The sequence below is a fragment of the Talpa europaea genome (assembly GCF_964194135.1).
Source record: "Talpa europaea genome assembly, chromosome: 7".
Lineage (NCBI taxonomy): Eukaryota > Metazoa > Chordata > Mammalia > Eulipotyphla > Talpidae > Talpa > Talpa europaea.
This window is the reverse complement of record NC_140074.1, coordinates 76,611,210-76,632,286: the sequence shown is the minus strand read 5'-3', so window position 1 is coordinate 76,632,286 and position 21,077 is coordinate 76,611,210. Positions and strand designations below refer to the sequence as shown.

The 21,077-nt window shown below is 40.2% G+C and overlaps 1 protein-coding gene across 1 annotated transcript in view; it reads left to right on the top strand.

The window, feature by feature from the left end:
• The window catches only part of HSD17B3 (hydroxysteroid 17-beta dehydrogenase 3), a gene marked incomplete at both ends in the record, with an annotated part of 42,003 nt that overhangs the window by 7,797 nt on the left and 13,129 nt on the right, over positions 1 to 21,077 (top strand). The window contains 3 exons of the mRNA XM_084237833.1: positions 16,673 to 16,748; positions 18,896 to 19,003; positions 20,784 to 20,851. Of these exons, the coding sequence (XP_084093959.1) occupies positions 16,673 to 16,748; positions 18,896 to 19,003; positions 20,784 to 20,851 (252 nt within the window). The remainder of the gene's footprint in view (positions 1 to 16,672; positions 16,749 to 18,895; positions 19,004 to 20,783; positions 20,852 to 21,077) is intronic.

The window sequence follows — 21,077 nt, the reverse complement described above, 5'->3', positions numbered from 1 at the left end:
TCTGTATCTATGAGAGTACTGATTTGTTCTTTCATTTCATCAATTCTGTTTCGTTGCTTTTCCCAGAGATCTTTAGCTCCTCCATTCATCTTTTGATCTCCTGTGTTTCTTCCATTTCCTTTTTCAGGGACTCAATTTCATTCTTCAGTGCATTAATTATTTTTCTCTTTTCTTAAAAGATTTATTTATTTATTTATTTATTTATTTATTTATTTATTTATTTATACATGCACTGGGCGCAGTCAGAAGCACAGGAGGGTGAACAAATTCACCAGAGCCAGAGCAGGGAGCAGAACAGACAGACTGACGGAATACACTGCTGAGGGGAGCAGTGGCCAGCAGGAGAGGTCTGCGCGCCATGTGGGACCCTCACCTGGTGGCCGGGGATTGAACCAGTGCTGCAGAGGCTGCGAGCAGCTTCACAACCCAACGCTCAACTGCTGCGCCACCGGGGAGGCCCTAATTATTTTTCTCTTGTCATTCTTTTCCTTTTTGTCTTCTTTATGTTTTTTTAAAATCATGGTAATTTTAAATTCTCTATCTGGCAGACAGAGAAGTTCTCGCATGTTGAGTTATTGTTCTTGATTTTTTTTTGTGTGTGTGCTGTGCCTTTCCCCTGAGGGAAGTATTTTTCTTTTTCCCTGTTGTTTGTTTCTAATTTGTTCTATGTGTTGGGACACTGTTCTACTGATGTTGCCAGGCATCTCTTTGGAGTGCTCCTTCTGGGATGTTGGGAACTAGTGGCTATATCTAGTCCAGCACTGTTATGCCAAAACTACACAAGGGTAGTGATGCTGTGGGTATGGTGGTGAGTGCTTGCCCTGAAGATCCCCTCCCTCTGTATTTACTCAGTTCCACAAGGGGATCTTGGGGTCCCTGGCTTTGTTTGTGGAGTCTTTTCTTTCTCAGTTCCCAAAGAGAATGGTGGGATCCCTGTCTTCACACAATGGTGCAGTGGCTGTGCTTTCCTGTTGCCCACAGTTTATATTGATGGTGGATCTTGTGCCTCAGTTCACCTCGATTCCAAAACTCAGGCAGGTGCTGGAGGCCTGCAGCAGCTTTGCTCTATATGCCCTTTCCTACAGACCCCCATTTTGGGTCCTTCCCTCTCTCATATCCAGAGGGTGATTGGAAGAATACATGTTCTTGAAGAGAAAGATTAAACTTCAAATCTGAACTACTCAAATTTATCTCAAATCCACATTTTTAAAATGTTAGTTTTGAGCATTTTCTCATGTCAAAAACGTGATTTTTAAATGCCAAGATAATATTACATCACATGGATGGTTGATAATTTAGCTATTTTCTTTTCGAATAGTTTAGCATCTAATTTTTTTTCACTTTATAAAATAGAGAAATTTTTATATATAAATACATCAACTGCTGACATCTGAATATTATGGGGGTTATTTGAACTTGCTTGTTGGAGGTTATGTTTCTTTGAAGTTAAAATAATTTTCATCCATTTCCTGAACAAGTGACACCATCCCATAGTCTCACAATTGATGAAGAATTGTAAAACCACATTCAGCAGCTATGTTTTCTTGTCCCCAAAAGTCTTCATCCTGATGGATGACAAGATGGATGCTGATCATCTTGCATGAGGTACACAGTGTGAAGCCCTTGATAGAGGCAAGTGATGGGGACCTCCAGGATATAAACAAACCAAATCCATACTGGTATTAAACAAAATCCTAATGCTGGTATTTTGGGTTTGTACCCCACCCTCTATCTTCTGATGATAATTTCTTTGATACTGACCTGCTGCTTCAACTTCATTTTTTGGAGCTGTGGTTCTTCTTTGCTTTTATTTTAATGTGTGTGTAGCAACCTTCTAATGACCAGTAATGCTTGATACTCAGTAGATGAACTTTAACAGTTGAGTGTTGAGGTTGTGAAGATGACTCAGCACTACTCTTTAAGCAGTGTCCTTCATACCCCAAAAACTAGATGGGAAGATTTTCTAGCTATTTGCTTTAAAATGATGTCACCTTTCTATAACTGTTTCTTCCCTGAAACCAAGTTTCTGGGAAGGACCTAATATTTCATCCAAAGTCTTCTTAGCCTCATTTCCCTGGATCAGCAAGCAACTCAGATTCTTTGTGATTTTTAAGGTTTTTTTCCCCCTCAAATTGTCCTAACATGCTTGTGGGCCCTTGTTGTCTAAAAGCTCCCTTTTCTTTCTAACTTTAAAAAGAATAAACTGATAAGGAAACTCATGTGGAAGTTCTTCTTTACTGTTTTGAAATGTAGTAGCCTGAGGGTTAGGCACTGTGGGTTCCAGAGATTTGAGACAATGTGTGCATCCTTGTGGGCTTCAGGGTCTTTTTTTTTTTTTTTCAGATTTATTTATTTTATTTATACAAGCACTGGGTATAGTAAGAAGCGCGGGAGGGTGAGAGAATTCACCAGAGCCAGAGTGGGGAACGGAACAGACAGACTGACAAAATACAGCGCTGAGGGGAGCAGCGGGCATGGCAGGAGAGGTCTGCATGCCCAGGGTCTTAATTAGCACAAAAGATATCTCCCAAGAGCCTTCAAGTTCAAAATTCTATTTCTGCTCTAGGCTGTTCTTGCTTTGTTCTTATTCTTGTAGAATCTTTTTATTTTTCCTCTTTTTTTTTTTTTTGGTTTTCAAAGTCTGCATTCAACGGTTCTACGGGCTTCCAACAGCTCCTTCAGGCAGGCTTTTTCCCCTTGAAGTGTCTGTTCTTTCCCCACTAACTACTGCTGTAATGAAGTAGTTCAGTCTGGGATGCTTTGAAGTTAAAATGGTTAAGAGTCATATTTGGGGATTGATCAGATCTCTGTGTGTTCAAATTCTGCCTGATGCTCACTCAAGAATTCCTACATTAATAAATGCAAGGTAATGACAATCCCACCTGGGCTTTTGTAGGGGTGAAGGAGAAGGAGGTAGGTAAAATGCTTTGCAGAGAGCAAGAGCTCCATGTTTAGTCACTACTGTTATGGGCTGTATGTGTTTTCTTTACCCTTTCTATTTTTTTAATTTTTATTTTATTTTACATAATTCTTTTTTTTCTTTTTTAATACCAGAGCTGGGGCATAGGCCAGATGCACAGGAGGGTAAGAGGATTCACCAGAGACAGAGCAGGGAACAGAACAGGCAGACTGACGAAATACACTGCTGAGGGGAGCAGTGGGTGAGACAGGAGAGGTCTGCTCACCATGTGGGTTGGTCTGAGGCTGGTGGGGATTGAACCGGCACTGCAGAGGCTATGGACAGCCTCACAGTGTTGCGCTCAACTGCCTGTGCCACCAGGGAGGCCCTATTTTATATAATTCTTACATCATTTTTCATTTTTGCACATTGTAAGCATTTTCATTTTGGTTATATTCCCCATACAATTCCCACCCCCTCTTATTTTGACCCTAATCCCTCCTCTCCTCTCCTTCACTCCCCAGTAGTGTGTCTCTGGTCTACAGTTGCTTGTTGATTTTGATTTTTTCTTCATTATACTTCATCTTTTTCCTGGTCCCTTATTTAGGTTTTCTAAATTCCTGCTATGAGTGAGACCATCCAGTATTTTTCTTTTTCTTTCTGGCTTATTTCCCTGAGCATGATCGTCTCCAGCTCCATCCATGTTGCTGCAAATGGCATGAGTTTATCTTTTTGATTGCTGAATAATATTCCATTGTGAATATATACCACATCTTCTTGATCTAGTCATCTATTTTTGGTTATTTGGGTTGTTTCCAGGTTTTACCTATTGTAAATAGCACTGCAATAAACATAGGGTAACAGGTGTTCTTTTGAATCAATGTTTTTGTGTCCTTTGGGTAGATCCCTAGGGGTGGAACTGCTGGGTCATATGGTAGCTCCATTTTTAGTAGACTGAGGAAACTCCACACAGCTTTCCATAGTGGTTGGACCAGTTTGCACTCCCAAGCTGGTGACAAATTCTTATTGTTTTCCTTTCTTAGAGAATATTTCAATTTCTGCTGAATTCCTGCAGGATAATTTCACTGGATGTAGGATTTGCAGTTCATAGTCTTTTCCTTTTAGCACTTGAAAGTGTTGTTGCTGGTTCTAATCTCTATGGTTTCTGATGAGAAGTCTGACAACAATTGAATCATTTTCCCCTAGAGGTAAAGTATAATTTCTCCTTTCACGTTTTTAAGACTTTTTTCTTTATCTTTTGTCCTCAGAAGTTTACTTATTTGTAAGGTTTCTTGGTGCGGTTTTTTCTATATATATCTTGGTTGAAGGTCACTCAATCTCTTGGAACTTAGGTTGTTTGTTTATTTTTTCTTACATCATTTTCACTTTTGTACAGTATTTGGTTTCTCCCCTCAGATGTAGTCCCTGTAGTACTTTTGCCACCATATCACCATATCACAGTCCCTTGTGTTCTTCCCTCCCCTGTGTTGCCCACCCCCCTTCCTGCTCTCTGCTGTATGCCTCAGATCTATTGTCACCTTGCAGGTTTTGTCTTTTTTTTTTTGAACTTTTGCTCAGTTTTTTATATTCCACATGTAAGTGAATCCATCTGATATTTATCCTTTTTTTTGGTTAAATATTTATTTTTTTATTTATGTATACAAGAACTGGGGTATAGTCCAGAGGTTGGGGCCTTGAGAGAATCACCAGAGACAGAGTGGGGAGCAGAACAGGTGGAGTGACTGAAATACACTGTTGAGGGGAACAGTGGGCGAGGCAAGAGAGGTCTGTGCCATGTGGATCAGCTCCCTCGCCAGGGATGGAAATTGTGCTGCAGTGGCTGCCTATAGCTTTATAGTGCTTAGACTTAACCCTTTGTGCTACCAGAGAGACTCTGATGTTTATTTTTTTTTCCTTCTGATTTATTTTGCTTAGCATGATACCTTCCAGCTCCATCCACATTGCCACAAAATGGCACGAGTTTATCTTCTTTAACCATTGTGTATATACACCACAATGTTTTTTTTTTAAATAATAAATTTTATTTTTATATTCCCCATAAAATTGCAACCCCCCTATTCTGACCCCAATCCTTCCCCTTTCGCCCCCCACTCCCCAAAAATTGTCTCTGGTTCATAGTTTTTTGTTGATTTTGATTTTCACTTTCTTACAGTTATTCATTTTCCTGGTCCCTTATTTAAGTTTTCTAGATTCCTGCTATGAGTGAGCCCATCCGGTATTTTTCTTTTTCTTTCTGGCTTATTTCGCTGAGCATGATCCCTTCCAGCGCCATCCATGTTGCTGCAAATTGCATGTGTTTATCTTTTTTGAATGCTGGGTAATATTCCATGGTGTATATGTACCACATCTTCTTGATCCAGTCATCTATTTTTGGGCATTTGGGCTGTTTCCAAAGCTTAACTATTGTAAACAGTGCTGCTGTAAACATAGGGGTGCAGGTGCTCTTTGGAATTGATGTTTCTGTATCCTTTGGGTAAATACCTAGGAGTGGAATGGCTGGATCATTTGGAAGTTTGATGTTTAGTAGGTCAAGAAATCTCCACACAGCTCTCCATAGTGGTTGGACCAGTTTGCACTCCCACCAGCAGTGCAGGAGAGTTCCTTTTTCTCCACACCCTCGCTGACATTTGTTGTTGCTAGCTTTTTTAATATGTGCCATTCTCACTGGTGTAAGATGGTATCTCATGGTAGTTTTGATTTGCATTTTCCTGATTACAAGTGATGTTGAACATTTTTTCATATGCCTGTTGGCCATTTGCATTTCCTCTTCAGAGAAGTTTCTTTTTAGCTCTTCTGCCCATTTTTTGACTGGATTATTTTCTTTGTTGTTGTTGTGTCTCATCAGCTCTTTGCAGATTTTTGTGATCAGTCCTTTATCATTAGTGTTGTGTGCAAAAATGTTCTCCCAGTCGGTGGAGTTTCTCTTTGTTTTTGTTATAGTCTCTTTTGCTTATACCACAATGTTTTGATCCATTCATTTATTTTGAGACATTTAGTTTCTTTCTACATCTTAGCTATAAGCTACAATAAACATAAGAATGCAGATTTCCATTTGGATTAGTATTTTTGTGTTCTTTGGGTATATTTCTAGGAGTTGATGCTGGACTATATAGTAGATCCATTTTTAGTGTTCTGAGGAAACTCCACACAGCTTTGCATGAGGCTGGATCTCACCAGCAATTATGCCTTTTCATAATTTGGAAAATTTTCACTCATTATTCTTTGAATACTTTTTCTGCCTGACCCTTTTTTTTTTGGGGGGGGGTGGGCTACAATGATGCAGATATTCCATCTTTCTTATAGTCCTATGGGTCTCTGAGATGCCATTCACTGTTTCAGTTTATTTTTTCCTATGTTGTTTAAACTGTGTGGTTTCTTACTGTTTTAAATTCTCTGATTCTTTCTTTAGCCCCCACTTTTATGCTCTCATCAAGCTTTAAATTTGGCTTAATGTATTCTTCATTTCTGAAAATTCTGTTTGGTTCCTTGTATATTTTCTTTCTTTGCTGTACCTTTCTGTTTTTTCCATTTGTTTTAATCAGGTTGTCAGTTGCATATTGAAGCACTTTTATGATAATGCCTTTGAATACCTAATAGGATAATTCTAACATCTCTGTTATCTCAATGTTGGTATTTGTTGATTGTTAGTTTTTCAGCTTGAGATCTTCCTCATTCTTGGTGTGATGAGTGGGTGATTGTGATTTTTATGAGACTATGTGTCTTATTTCAATCTTCTTTTTGGGATCTAACATGAACGTGGCTTTGGCAGGAGAGGAGGGAGTACCAACTTGTTCCACCAGGTGGGCTAGAAGACTAGTTTCTCCACTTGGCCTCCATTAGAGGATGCTGCTGCCATCTTGTTACTGCTAGGTGGGGATGGGAGTGCTAGTTTTCAACTTGGCCTTCTAGGTGGGAAGGGTAAGATTGCCTCCTTACTGATCTCCAAGCAGCCTCCAATGGTACTTGTGGGAGGTGGCCTCTCTACCACTTGGGTGATGGTGAAAGTCCTGACTGCCCACTAGAGCTTCTCTGTTACCATCCCAGGGGTATGCAGATGAGCGGGCAGGAGAGGGATGACTTGGTTCGTCAGGTGGCAGTGGAAGTTCAGCCTCTGCTGATATGAGGGTGACTAGGATGACAGTCCTAGCTCTGTACTTAGTCTTCTTTGATGCCAACTGGCAGGGGTGAGGCTCTTGTTGAAGCAGACTCACCAGTATAAGTGTTTCAGTTCTCTGCTCAGTCTTTGCTGATAGGAGTGGGGGTGGGGCTATAGTTTTTACTTTTAGTTATTTGCCTGGAGTAAAGCAGTTGTTATTTATAAGTTTTCTTCCTTGTAAGGTTGCTCCTTTTAGATCCTTTGGTTAGAGAGAGTAGACTTCTGCTGGGATTTTTTTCTCCCTGTACAGGCTTGTGTTTTTGAATTGCCAACTTCTACAATAAATCTGGGACATATGAGGCTAAAGGAAACTCACCACTGTGCCATTCCTCTGGTCTCAGACCTTAGCTATTGACCCTCTCGCTCTCTCTTTTTTTTAAAAAGATTTATTTATTTATTTATACAAGAACCAGGGTACAGTCAGAAGCGCGGGAGGGTGAGAGAATTCACCAGAGCCAGAGCGGGGAACAGAACAGACAGACTGATGAAATACACTGCTGAGGGGAGCAGCAGGAGTGGCAGGAGAGGTGTGCGCACCATGTGGACCCTCGCTGGTGGCCGGGGATCGAACCAGCGCAGCAGAGCTTCACAGCCCAGTGCTCAACCGCTGCGCCACCAGGGGAGGCCCTATTGACCCTCTCTTTATCGTTTGGAGTTCTCTTATGTTATTTATGTATTCTTCGCAGGTTGCCTTTTGCAGTTGCATTAATGATAGAGATGGGGAAAATTACTTCTGCTGCATCTTTCTCGAAGTCTGTTTTATGTTGCATTTTAACCTAATCTGTATTTGTATATTACAGTGGTAAAAGAGGCTTTGCCTCCCATGAAAGGAATTGTAGTCACTACTGAAAGCAGGTGGTAAAAAAACAGTGGCAAGGGATGGGCGTGGGGAGGCAGGATGAGAGGGGGCCTGCTCTAATGAACCTCTGAAGCCATTCTTGCCATGGTCTTTCACACCATTTCCACTCCTTTAGCACCTGAATTCAAGTCTTTCTTTTATTCACTGCCACACAGAGGAAGCCCTGTCTTCCCTGAGTTCCCACCACCTGTTATAGATTAGCAGCAACGAGCACCTTCCTTAACCCCGGCTCAAAGTTACAGTAGAAGGAAAACAGGGCCCATTCATCACAGCAGTGCCATTCTTCTTGAGAACGGTGCCCGGCAGTGAAGACTGGGAAAGGGAGTGATTCGGTGGCTTAACTCCCTGAAAAGGGGGCCACCAAACCTCTGTAAGGAGCCTGTCAGCCTGGACATTCTGGAAATAAGATTGAGCCCTACTCAAGTGGACAAAGCGAACAATACCGACCCAGTCTCCCTGGCATTCTATGTACCCCCCTCCTGGCCCAGACCACTTCACAGGGAACCTTTACAACATGGATGGCTCTTGAGAGAAACGCCACATTTCAGGAGAGGCATCAGGCAGAGAGCATCCTTTGTGCTGAAAATGCAAATTGTCTTCCATTTAATGGACAATCTCCCCTTCACTAGGCTGATAAGTGAATTGTGAGACAAAGGTGCTTAATTCTTTAGCCATCCTTTTGATGGATTCCAAGACTCAAAAATGCAGAGGAGAGGTGGGGGCAGGGGAATTCCATGGAGAGAAAGCGAGTGAAGACTCTATTTTTTGGCAGGGTTCAGCCTTGAAATAGGATAGCTCTTGGTGTTTCACTTGGTGTCTTTTAATTTTCTATTTATTAAATTATTTCAAGTAGATTTTATTTTAGAGCAGTTTATCTTCACAGAAAACCTGAATGGTGGGCACACACACACTTTTTGCCCTGCACAAGCATGGCCTCCCTCCCTATCGACATTCCCAACTGGAATTGGACATTTGTTACCATCGCTGAACCAACACTGACATCACCCCGAATTCGTCATTTACCTTGGGGTTCTGTCTTCTTGGTTTAGTTTTTCCATCAAGGCTGTTTTTCAGAGTAAAGCATGAGACAGACCCAGCTGAAGATGTGTTTCTTTAGGCAACTTGCTTCCCAACTTTCTGGCTTAGTCTTGTCAGGGCAGAGCTTGAACGAGGGTCAAAATCGACTTGAAAGTCTGAGAGGTTTTTCTGTGACTTATTTTTCCTTCAGACGTTAGCTGTGGTCTTGTAAAACTGTCAGTGCCATGTATGTCAATACCCTTGGAAATCAGCTGTTTAAAAGGAAGAGCAGGTGTGGGGCATTGCCACTACTTATTGTTCTAAGTCTGGATCGTGATTTTCTTTTTATTACGTGAAACATCACTGGCAGTACCATCACTGTGATGGTTCTTCTGGACCAAAGATCCCCAGCTAGAGTGAGTCATTTACTTTAAAATACATATGCATACAGGAGATGCTAAGTGTCGGTCAGTTAGGTTTTCTTTAAGTAGCTTCTTGAGATGTAATTCCAATGCTGTAAAATTCACTTGTTTTAAGTGTACAATTGAATGAATTTTAGTAAATTAACCAGGGTACTCACTATCCTCACCACCCAGTCTTAGAACTTTACTAGCACCATGATAAGGCCCTGATACAATCAGTCCTTCACACCTGCTCAGTCAGTCCCTGTCCCCACACCTAGGCCTATACTGCCCACCAGTCATTTCTGGATACTTCACATAAAGGCTGCCACATGACATGTAGCCTTTTGTGTCAGGCTTCTTTCACCCAGCCGGATATTTTCGAGCTTCATCTTTATAGAGTGTATTAGCGACTCTTTCATTTTTATTGCAGAATAATACTCTGTTGTATATCACATTTTTGTTTTTTCCCTCACCAGCTGCCAAATGTTTGGGTTGTTCCCATTTTTTTATTATTGCAGATAATGCTGCTGTGAACATGTATAAGCAAGTGTTTGTGTGGATGTATGTTTTCCATGCCTGACTGAAATGGCTTGGGTGATGTGCTAAATTTATGTTTAAGGTCAGCTAGTTTTTGCCCCCACTTCTGCAGTGGCTGGTCAACAGCTGAAGTTAATAGCTAGAGGTGGTGGTTGTTGGGTTTCTTCTACTTACCCTTCCAGACCTAAACTCTGCCTTTCTCCACCCTGTTATGTCCTATAGGAGGCTGTCCAGCCCCAAGGGCCTTGGCCTCTGGTTTCAGCTGGGTTTGGCCACTGGGGGACCCTGGCAACAAGGAAGGGAGGAGAGGAGAGTGAGGTCAGGCTGTTACCTGCTCTCTCTGTGGGTCACGGAGGGCTGGCAGTGTCCCTCTGCTGAAGGACGAATCTCTGTGGGGTGACCCTCTTGACACTGCTCACTTCTTCTGTTTCTGTAACTGTTCACTTGCTAAACCTTTCAGGCCCAAGGGGGTAATAACTCTGCTGTTATTGGCTCCAGGGCATTGTGGCTTCTCTACCCTCTACCCACACTTTGTAACTCGTCCTTTTATTAAAGTCTCTCTTCAAATTACCTCAGTTGAGTGAGCTATTTATTTTTTCCAGGGCCCTGGTTACATCCCGTTTTCAGTTATTTTTTTTAAATGCTAAATTGGAGTTCTTCATTTATGCTTCAAGTAAGTTATCTTTCTCTAGAGGGTTTACCCCCTAGCTTCACAGATCTTATACACAATTTTCTGAGGAGATGCAGTTCAAGATATGCGGATTGGTTAGAAATATTGTACAGGCACTTCTGCCTTCATGTGAACAAAGACGTAATGAGTGTGAGAACAAAGAATAGTATCTTTAGCCTTGAACTGACTTGGTCCCTCCACTTTGAGAAGGATGCCTGCCTGCCCCAGCTGCACTCTGCCCCCCCGACATAATCACAGCCCCCAAAGAGGACCCTCTGACAAGGCCTTCACAGAGTGCCCCACGGACAGACAGCTGGGACTCCCTGAGCTTACAAGGATGGTTGATAATTTGGATGCTGACTTAACAAAGAAATGTTTCCGTTGGTAACATTCAGGATTGGGTCTGAGGTTTGCTTGCATTTCGTAACGCTCACCTGCTGGCTGGGTGGCGTGTAGAGACTTGGAGCCCTCATCTACTCCAATTACTGGAGGCTCCAAGCAAGGTCCAATAATTGTGAACAATCAAACAGGTTTTTTTCTGACTGTGGTTTCAATTTGCATTTCCCTGATGATTAATGATGTTTATAAAAATATTTTCATTAAAAAAATTTAAAAAAGAAAGCAGCAACAAAGTCATCAGCTTTGCCCAGAAAATTCCTATTAGAGATAAAAGTAACATAGGCACAAAATTAGAAAATTCAAGTGGCACAGAAAAGCCCTTTACTATATTCCTCTCTGTAAAGTCACCAGTGTTCAGAATGTCTTAAGGTTTCCTCCAGGAAAGTTAAAGGTAAAGAAAACACTTGTATGTTAATGTGGACATTGAAAGTAAGGTAAAGATTGACTATAGTAATAAAGAGATCCAATGATAACCCAGAAGCTTCAAAGAAAATGGGTTCTCTCCTGGTTGGTGGAGCTTAGCTTTGCCAAGCTCCTTCTCTCTTGTCTCTAAGCTCTCATGCAGGCCCTTCCGCTCCTCTTCACGGTTGCTGCCGGGCCATGAGTGTGTCTGCGTCCTGACTTTGCACTGGAGAGAACTCACTCCTGTGGCCACAGCCAGTTCAGGGAAACTCAGGAATGCGGTGTAGCCCTGTGCCCAGGAGGAAGGGGCAAGAGGTGTTAGTGGCCATTAGCTGTCCATCAGAATTTATTGAATTTATGTTCAGATTTTTTCCCACTTAAGCACAAATGGGGTGTGTACAGTACACACCATAAACCCTATTCTAAACTTTGCCTTATTCAATTAATAATACAGTATGGAGATGTTGACACAGAAATGGCAAGATGGCTGGCACTCATTTTTAATGTTCTGGGGCACTCCATCTCAGGGATGGACCATGTTCCTTTGATCACCCTTGTAGGGGTGGGCCATAGGTTGATTTCCATTTTTGTGTTTATGGATAACGTTTCAAGACATACTTTTTTTTTTTTTTAAAAGATTTATTTATTTATACAAGAACGGGGGTACAGGCCAGATGTATGGGAGGGTGAAAGGATTCACCAGAGAAAGAGGGGGGAACAGAACAGGCAGACTGACGAAATACACTGCTGAGGGGAGCAGCGGGAGAGACAGGAGAGGTCTGTCACACATGTGGGACCCTCGTGGGCCGGTCTGGATCAAACCAGCGCTGCAGAGGCTGCAGACAGCTTCACAGCGCTGCGCTCAACTGCCTGTGCCACCAGGGGAGGCCCTCAAGACATACTTTTGAACTTATTTATATACATTCAAGTAAGCATCCCTACCAGTAAGATTGCTGACTCAATGTGTATGTGCATTTAAATATTGGATCCTTGGCAAAATTGTTCTCTGTGTACCTGAACCAATTTTGACCTCTCCCATATTATTATAAAATTTAACACTTACATTAAGTATATATTTAATATATATCTCTATATACTCAAATGTTATGAATTTTACTTTGTGTCTTGACATATGTGAGCATCTGGGCTGTTTATGCTCAGAGAATGCTAGAAGCAATGCACTTTGCTGAAGATTGCTGGTTTCATTCTTCCATATCTGGGCCATTCTAGCGCAGCCTCCCACATCTGGGGTGTCAAGGATGCAGACACTCCTTCCACCTCTGGTGTAGCAGACAAGATTGATCCAAATTCTTCTCAGTACAGTGCTCCTGAAAATTATGGTAATGGCACAGATTTGGCCCTTGCATTAAAATCACTTTACTAGCTCTGCCTCATTCCAAACCAAGAAAAATAGTGCCTTGCCCTTTTCTTGAATATCATCACATGCTTGTTTGACAATATATGATAGTTTCTTATGCTGTTTCAGCAAGGAAATTCTTCTTCTTCATGTTGAAATTACTTCAGTTTAAATTGCTCCAGCTGCACTCTCAACTTATCCCCTTTCATCTTGCCTTAAATGAAAACAGCAGCTTTTAATTATTTTTATGTTCCCCTGGATTCCTTGCTTTGTTCTCATGCAGCTTGACTTCAATCCTATAATCTCTGATCTTGACTTTGACTATCCTGGGTTCATTGTAGTGTTCCACCATGACTCTGTGTGTGTGTGTGTGTGAGAGAGAGAGAGAGAGAGAGAGAGAGAGAGAGAGAGAGAGAGAGAGAACAAATATGTCAATAAGAGTATATATATATAATGAAAAAGTTTGATTTCAAAAAAAATAATAAAATGAGTACTGTGTCCCTTATCACCCAACTTAAGAAACAGAATATCACAGTATTCTTGAGGCCTGTTCAAAGCTGGGTCTACAGTTCAAGCATTGTGAGTAAGAAATAAACTGCTGTTATGTTAAACTGTTGAGCTCTCAGGGTCACACAGAAGTGCCTATGTTGTATTAACCAATTCAGACAAAAAATAGAAATAAGAAATCAGAAACCATAGTGTATACAGAACATGAAATAAGAGGGGGTGACACCCTGTCTTTTGTCTTGTAGTAAGGGCAGGAGCTGGTCCTCCCTCACCTGCCCTTGGGGCTGGGGGTCACAGCTGGGCAGAAGGTAGAACTCAAGAAATCTGCATAAATTTATCTTAATTGTCACTTTCTTTATCACATTGTATATTTTTTTTATATGAGTGAGGAATCCATTGCTCAAGAATCACATTATCAGTTCTTAGGCAGGAACTGAACCTAGGTATTTAATTTTAGAATTTCTTCTTTCTGTATAGTTAAGCATCTACCCAGACCCCTTAATCTTTTTTCCATGGCATAGAGATATAGCTGATAAATGATTGCTCAGCCAGGGCATTTTGCAGACTTACTTACATTTAGGTGGGACAGCATGACTAATTTTACAAATGAAATGGAACAGAAATGATGCGTGTCACTTCAGAAATGATGCGTGTTTTTTACAAAAACAAAATCATTGATTTTCAAATTGAAACACAATTTGCGTGTCACTTCAGGGTCAAAGTGATTATGAATGGGATGTATCTTCTACTCGCTTTCAATCCTTACACTTGTTGGGCAATCTTAGAAACCCTGTGCTGAAGATGGAAAAGTTTTTCTCAGCCATGGGCCTTGAACTGATATATGGAATAGAGTCTATTATTTAAGAAAAACAACAACAACAAACACATAAAAGAAACAAACCACCCCCTATACTTCATTGTGTTAAGTCACCAAAGTTTTAGAGTTATTTATTCTAGCAGCGAATATTATCTTAACTAATGTAAATTCACAATAAATGCCCAAGATTTATATGAAAAAAATTCTTCAACACATGAGATCTGAAGAAATAGATCTCATATTTATGGATAAAACAACAGATTGCCTCAAGATGTAACTTCCCCTCAAATATCTAATTTCAGTATAATATTCAAGTGGACAGTTTTATCATTTATTTGGATAGTTAAAATAAGAAGATGAAGCAAAAAGATTTTGAAAGAGAATATATATGGTAGGGACTTCCTCTATCAGACTGAGGATATCAAAATCTACTATAAGATTGTGGAGTGGCACTGTTACAGAAGATGACAAACAGGTTAATGAAACAATACAGAGAGATCAGAAACAGATCCATGGGTCCATTAGATTTGACATATGACTAAGTTAACATTTCAAATCAGGAAAGAATGGAAAATAGAAAAATGTTCTTGAGACAACCAGTCATCCAGTATAAAAAATATAATGCTGGATGATTTATTTGTTTTTATTTATTTATTTATTTATTTATTTTTTTGAAAGCACCACCAAAAGCAAAAGATCTTTATTTAAAAAAATGGATAGCAGTAAGAAAAAAATATCAAGGGTCTATAATTATATGGGAACATCTTCACAAATCTTGCAGAGAGGACCTTTTGAGTAACTTCATGCCAATAATTTTGAAAATGTAAATGAAACTGACATCTTTCTGGATAAACACAGTTTACCAAAACTGACAGGAGAAACAGAAAAGCAAAATAAACATTTAAAATAAATAGACATTAAATCTGTATTAATAAACCATATTAATAACCCACTTAAGGAACATCTATTAGCAGATGATTTTTTGGTAAATTCTACTAAGCATAAATGATTTTTTTACAAAAACAAAATCATTGATTTTCAAATTGAAACACAATTTGCATTCATGGGAGAATAACTAAACAGATTGTGATAGATAATCTACATTAGTGTCTTTCTATTTTAATTCCTTAATTTGGTTGCTAATAATTTCTTTTTGGATTTTTTCATGTATAATTGCATAAGAGAGTGACATGCAATTTCATTTTTTTTGTATTGTTCTTTGTTAGGTTTTAATGTTTAGGTGATGACATTACAAAATAGCTGGGGATTAATCTTTTATACTCTGTAGAGGAGAATGCTGGATGATTTAAACACATTATTCTCAAAAATAAGTAAGAAAATAAACAAACTACAAAGGGTTATAGGAAAATGTGCTTATCATCCTGGAGCTTGAAAAAAATCATAAAGGAAATTTTTCAAAACCATAAGGGAAATGTTCACAAACTTGATAACATATGTAATATATGGCAAACACCAAAAGCAAAGGAGAAAATACTTGACACACATATAGTGGGCAACTAATTAACACCCAGAATATATAGAAATTGAAAATCATATGAATTTGTAAGAAGATGATAAATAACCCAGTAGAAGAATGGATGAAGGATATGTCCTGGTAATTCACAAACATACAAAAAGATACTGAATCCCATTGATATTTGAAAAACACAAATTAAAGCAATATGGAAATGTAATCTCTTAATCACTAAATTGAGAAAAATTGAAAAAGCTTGCTAATATCAAATACTGACCAGAGTGTGAGGAAATAGTTATAACTGTATTTTAGTGGTACAGTCTTTTAAGATATTTTGCCAATGCTATTAAAATTTTAAAAGCATGTACTCTTTGACAACAATTCCACTTTTTGTCTATGTACTATAGGAGTTCACACACTTGTATATGCAAAGAGTTCTATACACAAGGCTCTTCATTGTGGAAATATTGGTAGGTGGAAAATTTGGAAACAACTGCTCATGCAGATGTGAACTATAGAAAACTATGAAGCAATATAAAAGAATAAAGTGGTTCTACATGGACAGATGTGGAAATAGATATGATTCTTAGAGATAAGATACACATGAAGGTAAAAAGACAATACTTACAATGAGGGTGGAAAGAAAGAAAACCCACCAAACAAACTTTTATCTCTGTATGTACTTATGTATACATGTAAAGACAAGGAAATATCCAAAGCCTCAAATTCTGAATTCCAAAATACATCTGACCTCAGGCATTTCAGATAAGTGGGCATTCAGCTTATGGACCTGGCACATGATAAACATATTCAAATAAACTAGTATTAATATAGATCATTTAGCCTGGCCCACTCTGGTGGTTTGGATCATAACAGAAACATCACTTTCTGTACCTTTAAACTCAAGAGAAATAATTGGTAGCGGGAATTTCATGGGAAATCATACATTGTACAAAAATAAACGATGATGTAATAAATGTGTGTGTGTGTCTATATATATATATATGAAATAAAACAGTGGAAAATAAAAAAATAAACTCAAGAGAAACAAGCATAGTTCCTGCAACCTCATATGTTGCAATTCACCTTTAAAGCAAGGCTTCCCTGTCTGCCTACCATTTTGTCTTTTTTGTTTTTCCCACTTCCCACCCAGTTAGCGAGACAAGGACTCAACGTTGTGCTCATCAGCCGAACGCTGGACAAACTACAGGCTGTTGCTGCAGAGATAGGTGAGCAACCCCTAAGAGAAAGGGAGATGTGTGTGGTGCCCGCCAGCCAAGTCTGTTCCTGTCCTGCCCGTGAAAGCAGCTGTCACTGCCACCTAGTGTTTTCTGGAGCTGGGGCCACCCGTCCTGCAGGAAGCCCAGTTTAAAAGTTAAGTTCCGAGCGCTAAGTGGGCTCCAGCTCACCAGTGATCCTCTGGGTTAGGTGAAGCAGGAACAGACTCACACACAGAGAGGTCCAATTTCTGCTTTGGTCTGCTGCTTTCATGTCTAGAATTAGTGCCCTCATCCAGAGGCCCCAATGCTCTGGTTGCTTTTAGCACTCCCTTCAAAAGTAGAATTTATGTTTGGGACTTCATGTCTTTCCCTGTTTGTGCTTTGCTCCTTCCAGGTGGGTGAGGGATGACGCGCTCCGCTGGTCGTCAGTTTAAAAAGAAGATAAATGTGAATGGAGCGAGAAGGAATTATGCTCAGTGAAATAAGCCAGAAGGAAAAAGAAAAATATCGGATGGTTTCACTTATAACAGGAATATAGGGGAACCAAATAAGACATCAGTGTAAAAAAATAATAGCAATACAAAACACAACAAAGCAAAAACAGACAATTATAAACCAAGGGACACACTGCAGGGGAGGAGGAGGGAGAGGGGTCAGAGGGAGGGAGGGAGGAGCACAGGGGACTGAGGTGATGGTGCACGGGTGCCTTGGTGAAGGAAATTTTATGGGGACTACACCTGAGGGGGTGGGGGGAAGCAAATATTGTTTAAAAATGAAAAATGATGTAAAAAATAAAATCTTATTAGCTAGCCAAGGGTAATAGATGTCCAACTTTGATTGTATCACAATCAAAGCTGACCTTTAGTAACAAGGACAAAAAAAAAGAAAATTTTGACTCAGGATGTGTAGCATGAAAGTTACACCGTACAGCCCCAGCAGGCAACATTTATACTAGAAGGTTTTTTTTTTTTTTTTTTAATTATTATGCTCCACTCTGAAAGGTTCTTAGCAAATAATGATCACCATGTCCCTTTGGGGGGATTTAATTTTGATAATTATTAATTTAGTAATGAATAGACTTCTTAACTCAAAAGAATGAGTCTTAAATTATGAAGCCTCATAAAGACCACGGGAAATGGTCTGGGGGACAGTCCCGAGTTCCTGGGGGAGATGCTGGAAAAGAGACAGATGTGGGAGGTGTGAGCTGAGGAGGAGGCCGGGGCTCAGTGCCCTTGAATCAATAAATCGTGCTTTTGTTCTGTCTGGATAGCAAAAGTAACTTTGAATAGGATTAGGATGTTCTTCATTATTTCCCTTGCAATGTGAAGCAAATAGTGTCCTTACTCTAAAATCACCCCCACCTTGAACTATGCCCAAGATCATTTGCTCCAGATATATTGGGTCTAATTCCAAAGCCAACCATGCAGCAGTTGGTAAAATCTGCCTGTTGCATTTCTGTCTGTCTGTAAGCCGCAGCTCAAGGCTGATTCCCAGGGACTAGTGGAAAGAGCGCTGATTTGGAGGGAGCAGTGGGGGTGCCCTTGGGCAAGCAAGTTAGCTTCTCTGTGCCTCAGTTTTCTCCTCTGGGAAAGAATAATACCTGCTTTACAAAGTTGCAGAGAGGATTAAAAGAATCTGTTGTGTAGGTAAATGCTTATGAGCATTAATGTGTTCGACAAATACATAGGGTTGCCGTCCTTGTGGAGAGAACCTGATATTCACCAAGCAGAGGCAGTATCCGACTTTGCTCTGACAGCCCCTTAGTCCAGGACTCTCAAACTCGAGCATACACCAGGGTGGAGCACTTCTGAATGCAGATCCTAGAGTTTCTAGTTCAGGGGGCTTGGGGTGGAGCCCAAGACCCTGTGTTTCTAACCAGTTTCCCAAGATGCTGATGCTGTGATCTGGACCCCACTTTGAGAAACACTGGCATTAAAGTGCATATATTTACCACCAGAGTAACACTTAGAAACAAACCAGCAAACCAGCATTCACAAATCTTTAGACACACCCATGGCTGTTTCTTATTTCTAATTGGTGTAATACAGCTGTTCTCTTAAAAGTCTGTTCACATGGCACAGGAACATCAAGGGCATCGCAACAGGAAAGGGGCTTGGATTCCTGTTATGAAGTAATAATTGTTGTTTCTACCACAGAGCGCACAACAGGGAGTAGTGTGAAGGTTATACAAGCAGATTTCACCAAAGATGACATCTATGAGGATATTAAGGAAAAACTTGAAGGTTTAGAAATTGGAATTTTAGGTAAGTAAATTGCAAAATGTAAAGCTTTTTGTAATAATTATCTTAATAGCACTCAATTATTTCATGGTGACAAGCTTAACTCATGACAGTATTTTATTTTATTTTATTTTTTTAAAGATTTATTTATTTATACAAGAACTGGGGTACAAGCCAGATGCGTGGGAGGGTGAGAGGATTCACCTGAGACAGAGTGGGGAACAGAACAGGCAGACTGACAAAATACACTGCTGAGGGGAGCAGCGGGCAAGACAGGAGAGGTCTGCCATGCCATGTGGGTAGCTCTCTGGCCTGTCAGGATCGAACCCATGCTGCAGAGGCTGTGGATAGCTTTACAGCACTGCACTCAACCCACTGAGCCACCAGGGAGGCCCCCATGACAGTACTTTATTTATTTTTTTAAAAATTTATTTATTTATTTATTTTTTACTTTAACATTTACCATTTAAAAAAAAATTTAGACAATATTTGGTTCCTCCCACCCCCTCAGATTGAGTCCCCATAGAATTTCCTTCCCTAAAGCACCCGTGCACCATCACCACAGTCCCCTGTGCTCCTCTCTCCCTCCCTCTGATCCCTCTCCCTCCTCCTTCCCTGCAGTATGTCTCTGGTTCATAATTGTCTGTTTTTGCTTTGTTGTGTTTTGTACCATTATTACTTTTTTTTTTTTTTGCACAGATGACCATGACAGTATTTTAAACTGTAATATTAAAGCTCAAATCTTCAAGGGGCATTGCTAGAGTAATGCTGCCTATGACTTTGGAATGTACCAAACATACATTTCAGTGGTTCCAATTGCATTTTCTAATATAAAAATTAATTTTCCTGGGCCTCCTGTGGTGGCACAGCAGTTGAGTGCTGGGCTGCGAGGCTGCCTGCAGCCTCTGCAGTACCAGTTTGATCCCTGGCTGCCGGCGAGGGTCCCACATGGTGCGCAGACCTCTCCTGCCACGCCCGCTGCTCCCTTCAGCAGTGTATTTCATCAGTCTGCCTGTTCTGTTCCTTGCTCTGGCTCTGGTGAATTCTCTCACCCTCCTGCGCTTCTGACTGTACCCAGTGCTTGTATAAATAAATAAATATATCTTTTAAAAAATTAATTTTCTTCCCTGAACTGATATTGACAGGAAGAGGGATTCTTAGAAACATTGGGTTAAAAGAATTAGCTTAGCAAACAAACAATGCTGTGGTTGATCTATGAAATAGTGTGTGATTTATAGACTAGCTATTTTGTCACCACATACACTACACACTCTATCACACAAGGATGGAAGTAAGATTTGTTTTCTAGGCTTCCTGATGAATTTAAAAAAATCTTGCATTTTTTGCAGCAAAAATGTAAAACATTATTGCAGAAAAACTGGAAATAATTAATGAGCCCATTAAAGAATTATAAGTTACTTAAAATCACAGTAAGTTGAGAGCATTTTAGTAAATACATATACCCATATTTTCAAAATAAACATTAAAAAGAAGATAAACATCACAAATGGTTTCCCGTGTCTTTAAGTTTCTAGACAGCCATTGCTTCGAATGACTGTGGTGCATTCTACCATGTCCTTTGTTTCACTTGCTTCCTATTATTGGACAACTTTTTTTTCCTTCCAATTTCCTCACTGCTAGCAAATCACGTTGCAATGAACAGCTTCATTTATATATACATTGTATGTGTTTCCTTGGGAGTACTTCCCAAGAGAAGATTCTGGCGTAACTATGATCAATTTTAAGACTTTCATAAAATTTGCTGTAGACTCTTCTGACATTTTTTTTTTCCTCTTCCTCTCAGTCAATAATGTTGGAATGCTTCCGAATTTCCTCCCAAGCCTTTTCCTTAATACACCAGATGACATTGAGGTAGGCTTGTGCTGTCTAAGGACGGGTTCCTCTCACCTAACTCCTGGGTCTTCTGACTGGATAATTACCAGGGATATAGGGGAAAGGCAGGGTAATGGGAGTATTTTGCATTCCAGCAGGTGTCCAGAAAGCTGTCTTTCTTTTCACATTAGAACCTGATACACAGTCAAGATCACTGGTTTTCGCAGCCATCTCTAGGATGAGGACATTTCCCCCTTCCCTGCAC